This window comes from Peromyscus leucopus, chromosome 1, assembly GCF_004664715.2.
Source record: "Peromyscus leucopus breed LL Stock chromosome 1, UCI_PerLeu_2.1, whole genome shotgun sequence".
Classification (NCBI taxonomy): Eukaryota; Metazoa; Chordata; class Mammalia; order Rodentia; family Cricetidae; genus Peromyscus; species Peromyscus leucopus.
This window is the reverse complement of record NC_051063.1, coordinates 47819812-47832898: the sequence shown is the minus strand read 5'-3', so window position 1 is coordinate 47832898 and position 13087 is coordinate 47819812. Positions and strand designations below refer to the sequence as shown.

General features: G+C 46.2%; 1 protein-coding gene across 1 annotated transcript in view; it reads left to right on the top strand.

Annotated features, from left to right (window-relative positions):
• Tll2 (tolloid like 2) overlaps nucleotides 1-13087 on the top strand; it is a 117953-nt gene that overhangs the window by 66761 nt on the left and 38105 nt on the right. The window contains 3 exon segments of the mRNA XM_028889409.2: nucleotides 1574-1691; nucleotides 4812-4990; nucleotides 6325-6430. Of these exon segments, the coding sequence (XP_028745242.1) occupies nucleotides 1574-1691; nucleotides 4812-4990; nucleotides 6325-6430 (403 nt within the window).

The window sequence follows — 13087 nt, the reverse complement described above, 5'->3', positions numbered from 1 at the left end:
AGGGTGTGCAAATAGACTTATAGAGTACATGGGAGCAATCTCCTGAAAGTGTGAAAATAGACTTATAGAACGCATGGGAGCACGCTCCTGAGGGTATGCAAATAGACTTACAGAGTACATGGGAGCACTCTCCTGAAAGTGTGAAAATAGACTTATAGAATGCATGGGAGCACGCTCCTGAGGGTATGCAAATAGACTTATGGAGTGCATGGGAGCACTCTCCTGAGGGTGTGCAAATAGACTTATAGAGTACATGGGAGCACGCTCCTGAAAGTGTGAAAATAGACTTATAGAACGTATGGGAGCACTCTCCTGAGGGTGTGCAAATAGACTTATAGAATGTATGGGAGCACTCTCCTGAGGGTGTGCAAATAGACTTATGGAGTGCTTGGGAGCATTCTTCTGTAAGTGTGACAGAAAATGAGGGCAGAATATCATGCTGGGGAGAGGGCTCCCTCTAATCTAGAAACCTACAACCACCAGGTAAGTGACCTGGGTAAGACAAATGTTTAGAAAAATAATTTTAATACAAAGGAAAAGCTGGGGAGCCTAGGACATCATCTGCTGTTAGCAACCCTTCCAATCCCCAGACTCCAAGTCTCTAGGTTTTGGCTGTTCAGAACAGCTATTCCTTCCTCCCTCCCTCCCTCCCTCCTTCCCTCCCTCCCTCCCTCCCTCCCTCCCTTCCTCCCTCCCTCACTTCCTCCTTTCTTCCTCCCTCCCTCCCTCCCTCCCTTCTCTCTCTCTCTCTCTCTCTCTCTCTCTCTCTCTCTCTCTCTCTCCTCCTTTTTTTCTAATGAGTGTTTTGCCTACATGTTTGTCTGTGCACCACGTGCATGCAGTGTTTGCAGAGGCCCAAAGAGGGTGTCAGACACCCTGGGACTAGATTTACAGACAACTGTGAGCTGCCTTGTTGGTGCTGGGAACTGAACCTGAGTCCACTGGAAGGGGCAGCAAGTGCTTTTAACCACTGAGTCATCTTTCCAGCCTCCTCCCCCTTTGACAAGATCTTGTAAAGTCACCCTGGCTGGATGAAACTCACTATGTAGATAAGACTTGCCCTGAACTTACGGCGATGCTCTTAACTCTGTCTTCTGAGTGCTTGGATTACAGACATATGTCAGCATCCTCAGCAAGGGGAACTGTGAGTCCCAATGGATTTCTATTCTCAGTCACCAAAAAAGCTTTTAAAAATAATTTAAAATATTTGACTAACTTATATATACAAGGTATTTTAAGTGTTGACCTGATACATGTATAATGAAACATTGTATAATGATCCCCACAACCCAATTAATTAACACATCCATCACCACCCCTAGTTACAGCTCTCTCTCTCTCTCTCTCTCTCTCTTCTCTCTCTCTCTCTGTGTGTGTGTGTGTGTGTGTGTGTGTGTGTGTGTGTAATGATGACACTTCAAATCTCTCTTAGGCCTCAAGTGAAAAAACACAGCATTATCAGCAGGATTTTTTAAAAATCAGGGCAAACTTTGTCTTAAGACTGTGCCTTCTTGTCTAACGAGGGTGCAATGTGCCCAGGAGTGAAGTGACCACCCTTGCCCTGTTGTTTCAGGCAGCCAGAGGGCCATTTTCAAACAGGCCATGAGACACTGGGAGAAACACACCTGTGTGACCTTCGTGGAGAGGACAGACGAGGAAAGCTTCATTGTGTTCAGTTACAGGACCTGTGGGTAAGCATGGAGGAAGACTGCCTCAGCGAAGGACCAGGTGACAGATGCAAAGACGTGTGGGTCTGGAACTTTCTGTCACACTGTGCATTTCCACTGAGATATGATGTGTGGGAGGCCGGGGTTTGCTGGAAGCTCTTTGTCCTCAGTGGAAGCAGGTGAGTTCAGAGCGTGCCTCCGGGGGGTCTCGGTGCTGACGGGTCCTGTCACCAGGACAGCATGGCTGATGATTCATGTGGAGACAGACTTAGGTCAGTGACTCTGTTGAAGAATGGACAGCTGATGAAGTGGCTGGCAGGTTCTCCCTGCTCACAAGGGGGTGTTGGAATGTATGAACATCTGCCTCTTTAGAGGCCCGTCTCCTGTGTCACATCCTGTGTGCCCTTTCACCCACTCCCCATCCTTCCCATCCCTAATGTCCACTCTTCGTCACCTTTCTAGATTATTCTATTTTACTCACATTTACCCTTGTTTACACATACACATTATAGGCCAGGATCTGCATGTGAGCAAGAACATGCAGTTTTTGTCTTTCTGAGTTTACATCACCTTGCTTAATATCATACTCTCTAGATCCATCCATTTTCCTGATTTTACTTTTCTTCGTAGCCAAATAGCATTCGGTTGTGTATATGTACCACGTTTTCATTATCCACTGATCTGTTGATAGGCCCTAGGCTGGTTCTGTTTCTTTACTGTCATGAATACAGACAACAGCAATAAATACAGATCGTAAAGTCTCTGTGGTAGGCTACAGGGCTCATGGGTACATGTCCAGGTGTGGCCCCACTGGACAGAACCATAACTTTTTAAATTTTTTAAAATAATTTATTTAACTTTATTTTATGTACATGAAGGTATCAGATCCCTTGGAACTGGAGTTACAGACAGCTGTGAGGTGCCATGTGGGTTCTGGGAATTGAACCTGGGTTCTCTGGGAGAACATCCAGTGCCCTTAACCACTAAGCAATCTCTCCAGGTCCCAGAACAATAACTTTTAAAGAAACTGATAAACAGAGGAAGAAATTCTCTCCCTCCAAGCACCAGCTCTGGACTCTCATAAGGAATTTCTTTAGATCTTTCAATGTTATTTTGATACTGAAACTTCCCAAACGGTGAGCGAAAGAACATTTCCAAACTTTAGAGAAGTATCATGGAGTTGCTTGCTGTCCTGAAAGCACCCATAATAGATGAAGAAATTAACAAGGTACAGCTGTACCTCACAGGAATAGCTATGGAAAATTCCAATTAAGATGCTAGAATTCCCAGTGAAGAGTAGCAGAGAGGCTACCTGTCAGTTGTGTAGAGCATAAGATCCACTTGTAAGCAGGAAGTCTGCTCACATGACTGACAGATCAGAAAGAAGATGGCATCTGGTTGACCAACATGCACTTTCTATTTCAAAAAAAGTAACCACAGTGTCACAGTGAATAGATGCCAGCTGTTAAAGTGTGTGTTTTCATGTATGGAGATAGCTTTATATCCCTATGTGTATATTTTATGTATGCATGAGAATATATTGCTCCTAGAAGTATTTCTGTTAGAATTAGGGATAATTCAAAGAGATTTCCGATCTCCACAATTATTTAACACTGCTCTGGAAATGCTAATATGCCTAGACTGGAGAGTGAACTCAACACTGTGAAGATTGGCAGGAACAAAGTCAAGGTTGCATTACTGAGAGTCAATGTGACCATGTGCCTGGAAACCCAGAAAGTCAACTGAGAAATTTAAAACCTAAGAGACTCCACTAAGGCGACTGATCACAAAATGAGTAAAAAGTTAAACATGTTCTTTATTCATGCTTGTCTGGTAGATTTGTATAATGGGAAAATATAACTTTTTTGTTGTTTTTGGATAAGGATTGGATGTAGGAGTGAAAGTCTTTTGCAACATGGACATGTATGTTTACATGCTCAATAGATAATGTGTGGGTGATGGGATAATTGAATGTTTTAATTCCTTTTTAAAAATGATTTGTCTTAGGTGTATGAGTGTTTTGCCTGCATGTACAATGTGCCCCTCATGAAGGCCTGGTGTCTTCAGAGTCCAGAAGAGAGCATCAGATTCCTGGAAGCTGACATCACAGGCAACTGAGATGCCAGCCTGGATGCTGGGAACTGAACTCAGGCCCTCTGCAAGAGCAGCAAGTGCTCTTGAGCACTGGGCCATCTCTCCAGCACCTTTGATTTTTTTTATTTTGATTCTTTTTTTTCATCTTTATTGAAGTAGTCTGATAAGTCTGGTGCAGTGGCATACACCTGTAATCCCAGCACTCCAGAAGATGAGACTGTGGTATTAAGAATTTAAGGTCAGCCTGGGCTACATAATGAGTTCTAGGCTACCCTAGGCTACATAGTTGAACAATAATACAAAAGGTCTGGAGAGATACCTCAGTGTGCAAGAGTGCTTTCCCTGGGAGCTTGAGGATCTAAGCTTGAATTTCTAGCACCCACTTTATTCTCTGATAAACCCATGTATGTGCAAGGGTTTGCACACCCTCACACTATCACCACACACACACACACACACACACACACACACACACACACACACACACACATATCCCTCCCCAAACACACCAACAACAAAACAGTAATAAAACTCTCATAAAACCAGCATATTAGGAATAACGAATAAGTATTTTTTGAAAAAAATAACTGTGTCCAGTATAGACTCTCACTAAGGTCACTAGCAGTGGCATCCAGGGGCACCCTTTCCAGAACTCAGCCACCTTATTTCTTGTCTCTTCTTGTCCTCAAAGAAGGTCCCATGAACACACAACTTAGGAGAGAGATGGGTGTGGGCCATGCTTCATTCTGGGTAGGAAGGTCATTTCAATCTTCAGGTTCTAAATGGGATCTGTGATCACCAAAAGGCGGAGATGCGTTTGAGGGAAATGGTGGTCTTGTTGCGGGGCAGTTAGACAATGAAAATGCTCCCACCTCTGAAATTCTCTCTCTCTCTCTCTCTCTCTCTCTCTCTCTCTCTCTCTCTCTCTCTCTCTCTTTTTTTTTTTAAATACGCCTTTACACCCTGGGTGGCAAAGATGCAGTGGGACAGGGCTTGCCTCTCTCCTTCAGTATCCTCAAGCCCACTAATCTCCGTATTTCTATTTCCCAGCTGTTGCTCCTATGTGGGACGCCGAGGAGGAGGCCCACAGGCCATATCCATTGGGAAAAACTGTGACAAGTTCGGCATTGTAGCACACGAGCTGGGCCACGTAGTTGGGTTCTGGCATGAACACACTCGGCCAGACCGAGACCAGCATGTCACCATCATCAGAGAAAACATCCAGCCAGGTAAGGGATCGTGAGTGGAGTCCAGGAACCATCAAGGTTGGGACAGCCACAGGCTAGGGGACAGTGGGAGGAGGAGGCTTGTAGCTAACTGGAAGTAGTGACCTAACTTTGTAGGTGCTTGATATGAATCCTACCACCTACAGCCTTCCTGAGAACATATCTGCTGAAGAGTGTGGCTTATAACGGAATAGAAACTATGGTTCTTCGTGTTGTAAAGGAAAATGAAATCCAATCCAAGTTCCTAAGCAGGGCTGATTAGCCAAAAGAGGAGCTCTCTTTGCTTTCCTGAGTCTCTTTTGCCATGCAATGGAGCCTTTGAAACTGCAATGCAATTAAGATACAAATGTATGTGAAAAATAGTACCTGGCCTAGAAGTATTCTGCCCCAAGGCAGACAGCATGCACAGATCAAACATGTATGCATCTTTTCATGTCAAATGATTTGGTGTAAAAGTTTGCATTGGAGCCTGGTGAGGTAGTACTTGCTTATAAGCCATGTGCTAGGGCAATTAAGGTAGGAGGATCACAAGTTGGAGGGTAGCCTAAACTTAGAGTGAATTCAAATCCATCTCAGTCAAATAATAAGACCTTGCCTCAAAGAAACACACACAAAAAACTACAACCAAAAAGTCAATATTGAATATGAAAGTAGCTAGCTGAGTAACATAGCTGCCTTAAATCTGCTTTGTGGTATGTAAGTGTACATGTGTGTTCACATGTTTGTGGCATGTGGAAGCCAGACCTTGGATATCGTTCCTCAGGGACTTTCCATATTATTTTTTTGAGACAAGGTTTCTCAGTACCCTTGAGCTTGCCAAGGAGACTAGGATGGCCAGTAAGCCCTAGGGATCCATACATCTCTGTCCCCAAGGTTAGAGCTACAATCATGTGCCACTAAGCCAGCTTTTTTACATGGGTTCCGGGACTCGAACTCAAGTTATCATGGTTATGAGGCAAGCACATCCTCAACCAAGCTCCCCAGGTTGCTTTAAACCACAAACATTTGGGATTCAACCTTCTGATTTATTTTCTTGTTTCTTCACATTGCAAGATCAGAAATTTCTTTTTTTTTGGGGGGGGGGGTTCCTTTTAAATGAAATATTTTGGACAAGTAGACAGAGTGCTAATCTATCTGCAAGCAGAGTTGGAAGTTTCAAGTGGCATTTGGGGAGAGATGTTGGCTAGTGGGGCAGAGAGAACAAAGGGCTTGCCCAGTGTTTCTGGCCTCTCAGACAACACGAGCTCTGGGAAATTGCCTGGGCCCTCCTTCTCCCCACAGCTTCCTTTTGGGTAGTGCCTTATTTCCATAGTCCTTAACAGAGTGCTGTGTCACAGGTCAGGAGTACAATTTCTTAAAAATGGAAGCCGGTGAGGTGAGCTCTTTGGGAGAGACCTATGACTTCGACAGCATCATGCATTATGCCCGGAACACCTTCTCAAGGTAGGACCATCTGTTTTTATTGCACCTGCCTCAGGCTTGGGTCTGAGGAGTCCTGAGGTCTGTGGAGAGTGAGCAGGTCTCGGTATGCTCCTTCCATGGCTGGCCTGTCCATCCTTGAAATACAGTGGCCTCTGGGCTGCAGTGAAATACAATCTAATCATGTTCTTGCTAATAGGATTGAGCCCTGTTGTGAAGCTGGCGTTCCATCATGCCCTCATGTCACAAGGAGCAAACTGGAAAAGAGAAATTATGGAGAGGTCATCTGGGAGAATAACCTAGAGGCTTTTTGTAAAATTCCCATTGGGCAGGAGCATCTCTAATACACATCCTAAACAAATCAGAAAGTGCTTGCCATTGTCCTAGAAGAGGCTGTTTATTGGAAACTAGGCATGTCAGAGAACGAATGGCTGTAAATCATGGGTTCTTTTTAGAGACAAAGAAAACTAACATCTAGCCATCTTGAGAAAGCACAGGTGCCCAGATCATAGTGAGAACAAGGAGGCAGGTTCCTGCTTTCAGGTCTCAGGGAATGGTATTATTCACCATAGAAGGGTGGACCTGCTATTTACCTCAGGCACCCTTGGGGTCTGTCCCATGTGTGGGGCTTGGAGATGTTAAGTATTCTCCATACTGCTCCTGCATCTAGATCACATATGTGTTCTGTGCAGAGAGGAGCATCCCCAGTAATCCCAGCTGATAGGTCTTCCCAGACCTTAAGGAAACACTTAAAAGTAAAAAGAGACACCACAAATATTTTTATCTTCTTGGCTGTTAAGCATCCCCTTAACAACTGTCCATTTATCTAATCCTTCCTCCTAGAAAGGTCCAAGATGGTTTCCAACACACACACACACACACACACACACACACACACACACACACACACACACAAGACAACAAGGGTTAGGTGTGAAGACAGAGGCTGTGTTGAAGTCTGGAATAAATTCAATGCTCAGAATACATGTCAGTAGGATGTGAAGGTTTTGCCAGCATGGACAGCAAATCCTGCTTGTGTTTTCTAGTAGGCAAGGCAAAGAGGAAAACCAGGTCATTTCCTGAGTCTCCATGTGTCAGGGTTAAAGGGAGCCATTGGCCTGGGAGTGTTGGCTCTGGACAGGAAACTGACCACTGAGAGCTCTTTGGTTCTTGGGCAAGGCAACCTCTCCATGAGGTTGCCAGACCGGTAAATCCCAAGTTCCTTGGCCACTAGTCTGCTTCAGTTCTGACCTGCCTGTTGCACCCAAGCAGGGATCCCAGCCCCCTAACCAGAGGGTGCTGCACAATTCAGAGTCTCAGACAGTCTCCTTATGAGATGGGAAGCCCAGCTGCTCCCTGAGCCCTTTCCAGCTCCAGCCTCTGTGCAGCAATCTCTTAGTCTAGGGTAGGTGAGTGTGGAGTTGACAGGTGACCCTGTGCATTGCCACACAGGAAATCTGAAGTGAAAGAACTTCCTCTCCTAGACCAGTAAACTAGATTTGAGAGGTCCATTCTGGGGTTGAGTGGTGGTCTGATTTTCTTTATGTTGCTGTGATAAAATACTCTAACCAAAAGCAACTTAGAAGGAATAGATTTATTTCATCTTATTCTTCCAGATCACAGTGCATCACTGAGGGAAGTCAGAGCAGGAACTTGAAGAGGAAACCATAGAGGAACACTGCTTTCTGGCTCACACCATAGGACCATGCTTGCTTTGTCTGTCTGTCTGTCTGTCTGTCTGTCTGTCTGTCTCTCTCTCTCTCTCTCTCTCTCTCTTGATTTATGTACTTTTATTTCATACATATGCATGATTTGCCTGCATGTATCTAAGTGTACCACACCCATTCTTGGTACCCTCAGAGGCCAGAGAGGGCATTGGATCCCCTAAAACTAGAATTATAGACTGATGTTGCTACCATGTAGGTACTGGGAACCGAATCTCGGTCTTCTGAAAGACCAGCAAGTTCTCTGAACTACTGAGCCATCTCTCCAACTCCCTAGCTAGCTTTCTCATAACAGCCCAGGGTTACCTTCCCAGGGAATAGTGCCACCCACAGTGGACTGTGTCCACGTACATCAATTAACAATCAACACAGTCCTTACAGGCATGCCCACCAACCAATTTGATTTAGACAATTCTCTCAGATGACTCTAGTCTATGTCAAGTTGATAGTTGAAGACAGCTAGAAGAGGGAGCAAGTCCCAACAAGCCTGTGGAGTGGGCAGGAGGAAAGCCTAACCCTAGATCAGAGAGGCGGGTGAGAATGCAGGTGCTGGGACTGGGCTGAGACCTAGCTTGGAAAACATTCAGGGAATGACCTAGTGGCACCCCTTAACCAGGGGCTTATGGGATGGTAGGTAGAGAAAGTATCAGTGTTGTCAAGGACACATCACATTGGCCCAACTGAGAAGCTTGTGTCTTGGGTCTTATTTTGGTAGCTTCCATAACTCTTTATATCACTTTATAATTTTTGGTTGTGTGCCTCGCTATCTTAGTTAGAGTTTCTATTGCTGTGAAGAGACACCATGACCATGGGAACTCTTATGAAGGAAAAAGTTTAACTGGGTTGGCTTACAGTTTCAAGGTTTAGTCCATTATCATCATGGTATGACATGGTGGCGTGCAGGCAACATGGTGCTGGAGAAGTAGCTGAGAGTCCTACATCTTGACTCTCAAGCAACAGGAAGTGATCTGTCCCACTGGTTGTGGTTTGAGCATATATGAGATCTCAAAGTCCACTTCCATAGTGACACACTTCTTTTAACAAGACCACACCTACTCCAACAAGGCCACACCTCCTAATAGTGCCAGTCCCCTTGGGGGCCAATTTCTTTCAAACCACCACACTAGCCTTTGACAGTTGAGCTGTCTCTCTGTTCATCTGCCACATTCCTTCTCCCCTGGTAGACCGAGATCCTTGGGCACAGCACTGTCTCGTTCTCATCCAGTGTGTACCATCCAGTAGAGTGCCGACACATACTAGATATCCAGTAGATTTTTGTTAAGTTTATAAGTGACTGCGTGAGGTCAAAGAGGCCCAGAGAGCCACATTCCAGAGGAACGGGTGAGGAAAATCCTGTCTGTTGTTCTTTCTAAGTCTTTGCACATGCTCACAAATGTGGTGGTTGCTCCTCTCCAGGAGGGAGACTAAGTCTCTCCTATGCAGGGCATGTAGAGCTGTAGGAACAAAGCCACCTTCCTCTCACTGGCTCTTTGCCACCCACTGCACTACGTTCTGGAGCCAGAGGCCAAGCAGAGGCTCATCCTGTTTTTCCTAACTTTCTTTTTTCCTAAATATCTTTTCCCCTCCTGTGATCTCTAGCTCATAATCCCACCGCTTCTGCCCCTCTGGAGGGAACCTTTTCTAACTCCAAAGTCAGCGTGAGCCATCTTATCAGCACAGACCAGAGGAAATCTTTGGGCCAAACCCATGAAATAATCATACCTCATCCAAAGCACCTAGGAGGGAGATTGGCAAGGAACAGTACCGGGATGTGATGGGCAGCTGGTGCTGAGCGGCTTCCCCGAGGCAGACTTCTGTTACTGCTACAATACCTATTGCTGCATAATTTCCCTGCCAAACTTAGGCTTTTAAACCACAACTTACTGGGTTTTTCTTTTGTTTTTTTTTTTTTTTTAACTGTGGGTCTGTCCAGCTCATTCTTCTCTGGTCTTGCCCAGGGCCACTCACACTCAGCTTGATCAGGCTGGGGAGTCAAAGATGGCCAGTCACACACTTAACACTCACTACCAATTGGCCATAGCCCATGGTCCCCCTTCCCATGACCCCTCACCCTTCAGTAGATTTGGCCAGGCCCTTCTCTGCTTGAGGACTCGGGGCCATTGGAGGGCAGCCTGGGTTGCTGCAAGCCTCTAAAAGACCAGGCTCTGGACCTGCATGGCATCACTTCTCTCACATCCCATCGGTCAGAGCAACCCAGAAGGCCAGAATCAGGTGAAGTGAAGAAGTACACTCTGCCTCTTAAGGGGAGATGTCACCTTTCAAAGGGATGTCACCATTAAGAGGTGAGGTACGTTATTTTAACCATCTACCCCAGCCCTCTTATCAACTCTGGCCCCAGAACTTGGAATTTCCCCCACCCCACAAACACGTTATACTGCAGGTGGATGCCTGCATTGCATTTGTGATGGTTTTCTGTATGGAGTTTTGAGTTTTAGAAAGCTGTTTTGTACCATGGGCTCTTCCCTGGCGGGCTTTTTTTTTTTTTTTTTTTTTTTTGGCATTTTGTCAAAGGCTTCTCCACTTCCTAACTGCAACTTGTTTCTCTTGGTTGTTTCTCCCCTGGGGCCACTCTGTACCTTGCCTTTTAGCTCGTGAAAGAACACTGAATCGCCTGCAGAACGCAAGCCTGTGGGATAAAGCCCTTCCTGCTGATGGGAAACACAGTCTCTGGTCTCTTTACGACCTGAGCTGTCTCCTTCCAGCTCTGTCCCCTCTGGTTTTATTGCCTTTCTTCTCCTTTTCCCCTTGGTTGGACCCAGGCAGTGGGGAGTGGTGTCCTTAGAAGTTTTGCTGGGCACAGGTCCAGGAGGCGAGGAGACAGTTCTATCACAGGGATGTCTTTGTTTGGAAAACTCAGAGCTGACAATTTTATCCCCTAAGGCATCTGTCAACCCTTGCCAGTTTAGCCTGAAGTCAATGCTGGGCACTGTCCACCCAGAAAGGGCAAAGGAACATTACTGCAGTGCCACATACAGGGTGGCTCTGGGAGTGGACGGTCTCCGGAATCCAGTGGCCTGTCAGTAACTCGGGGGACTGCATCGATGACTTAGCTCCAAAGACTGGTGTGAGCCGGTGCCCAACCTGCTGCTTTTGTCTCAAGCCACCACTCACTGTGCACAGAAGCCTATTGTTCCCTGAGCAGAGGGACACACTAGACAGAAAGATGAAGATGGCTGGCAGAAGGGTTCAGGCCTGCCTAGGTCTTGGGGCTGGCTCTCCTCTTCTAGCTCTGGCCGCGCACCGAGTCATTCAGGGAGCCTAGCAACAATAGACCTGGCTCCCGGGGTCTTGTGAAGATGAAATGACAGGAGGGGTCTGGCACATAGGGAGGCCCTAAGAATAGTGGAGGAGAGAACATGGTCTAAACATGCCAGGCCTACTGGTGGCTTTGCTGGTCGTCGGCTAAGCCCAGGCTATTCCTTACACAACATGCGGATATTTGGGTTTTGCTGCAAACTTCCTGCTTTAGGGGAGCTGTCACAGGGTACCGTGTCCTTTGTTAGGGCAGAAGTGTCTCTCTATCAAGTATCAGGTAGCTGAATTCAGAATTTTAGTTGTCTTAGGAGTCATGATTTAGGATTTCAAACCTGGTGTGAGGAGGGGAGAAAAGGGGTGTCACTGAAGTGTCTTGGGGGGACTCTGGAAGATGAGGACACGAGACTCAGAGAAAGTCAGGGCGGAGGGTTAACTGTTGGGCATACCAGGCCGCAAAGGACCTCTGCAGATGATCTGGATTCTCTTTTGCTCACTGGAGAGAAAGTGTGCTGGGAGTGTGACTGAGAAAAACAAGCATTTCACAGCCAAAAAGATAACAAGGTGATGTAAGCAGAGAGAAATGGAGATGTGTATTATCCAGTGTGGCGGCGGATTTGAGAGAACATAGAGCTGGAGAGAGACAGAGAGCTGGAGAGAGAGAGACAGAGAGCTGGAGAGAGAGACAGAGAGATACAGACACACACACACACACACACACACACACACACACAACATCTAATAGCTAGGGTGTGTACATTTTAGCTGATTCCTATGATGTAAATAACTATTTTGTGAAATTCTTTGAAAATAGTTCCTGATTGTGGCTGCATAATTTAATTAAAGATGTAGGTGGGGCTTGTGGCTTTTTTTTTTTTTAATCCTCCCTCAGTCTGTAAGGACAGAAAGGAGAAATCCAGTCTTGAGAAACTTACTTTTGGCAGAGGAGAAAATATCAACAACACATTAAAAAAAAAAAAAAGATATGACAGAAAACTAATCAAGTGAATATGGCAACACCAGATGGGAGGGGTAGAAAGGGTCCCAAAGGGTTTTAAGAGGGAGGGATAGATGATGAGGATCCGGAGAATGAATAGGAGTCTCTGAGTAGGCAAAACAGTGGGTGTGGGTAGCCTGGGGAGAGGACAGTGTGTGCAGGGGTTTGTTTGGGACCTAGAAGGAGATAACAAGAGGCATGGCTGGAGAGGAAGTCAGAAGTCACGAGCAAAGGGCCCAGACAGCCAAGTGGAGGGAGTCCTGAGCACACAGCTATCCCTGCTTGCTGGGGTGGCCTCCTTGCAGCACTGTAGGACTGGAGCACAGGGGGCTCCCACAGAGAGGCACACAGTCTGGAAGCTTCTGGAGAACATTTGGAAAGAAGTGCCTGCCGATCACATGGGTTCAGACAGTGGTCTGGGAGCCAGGAGGAGGGCCTGGGCTAACAGGATACCTACAAGGTACACTGGACAGAACGTGGTCACTGGTTTCTTAGGAGAGAGTGAGGAACAGGGAGGAGCTGAGAGCACTTTCAGATCCTGTCTCCAGAGACAAAGGCCAAGGGACAAGCAAAGGGTGGGATCAGTTCAGCCGTGAGCCAAATTTAGGGTAGGATCTCTGCCCATGGTACAGCTCAGGGAGGTGGTGCCAGGTATGGGGGTCTACTAGATGATTCTGAACCGGAAAC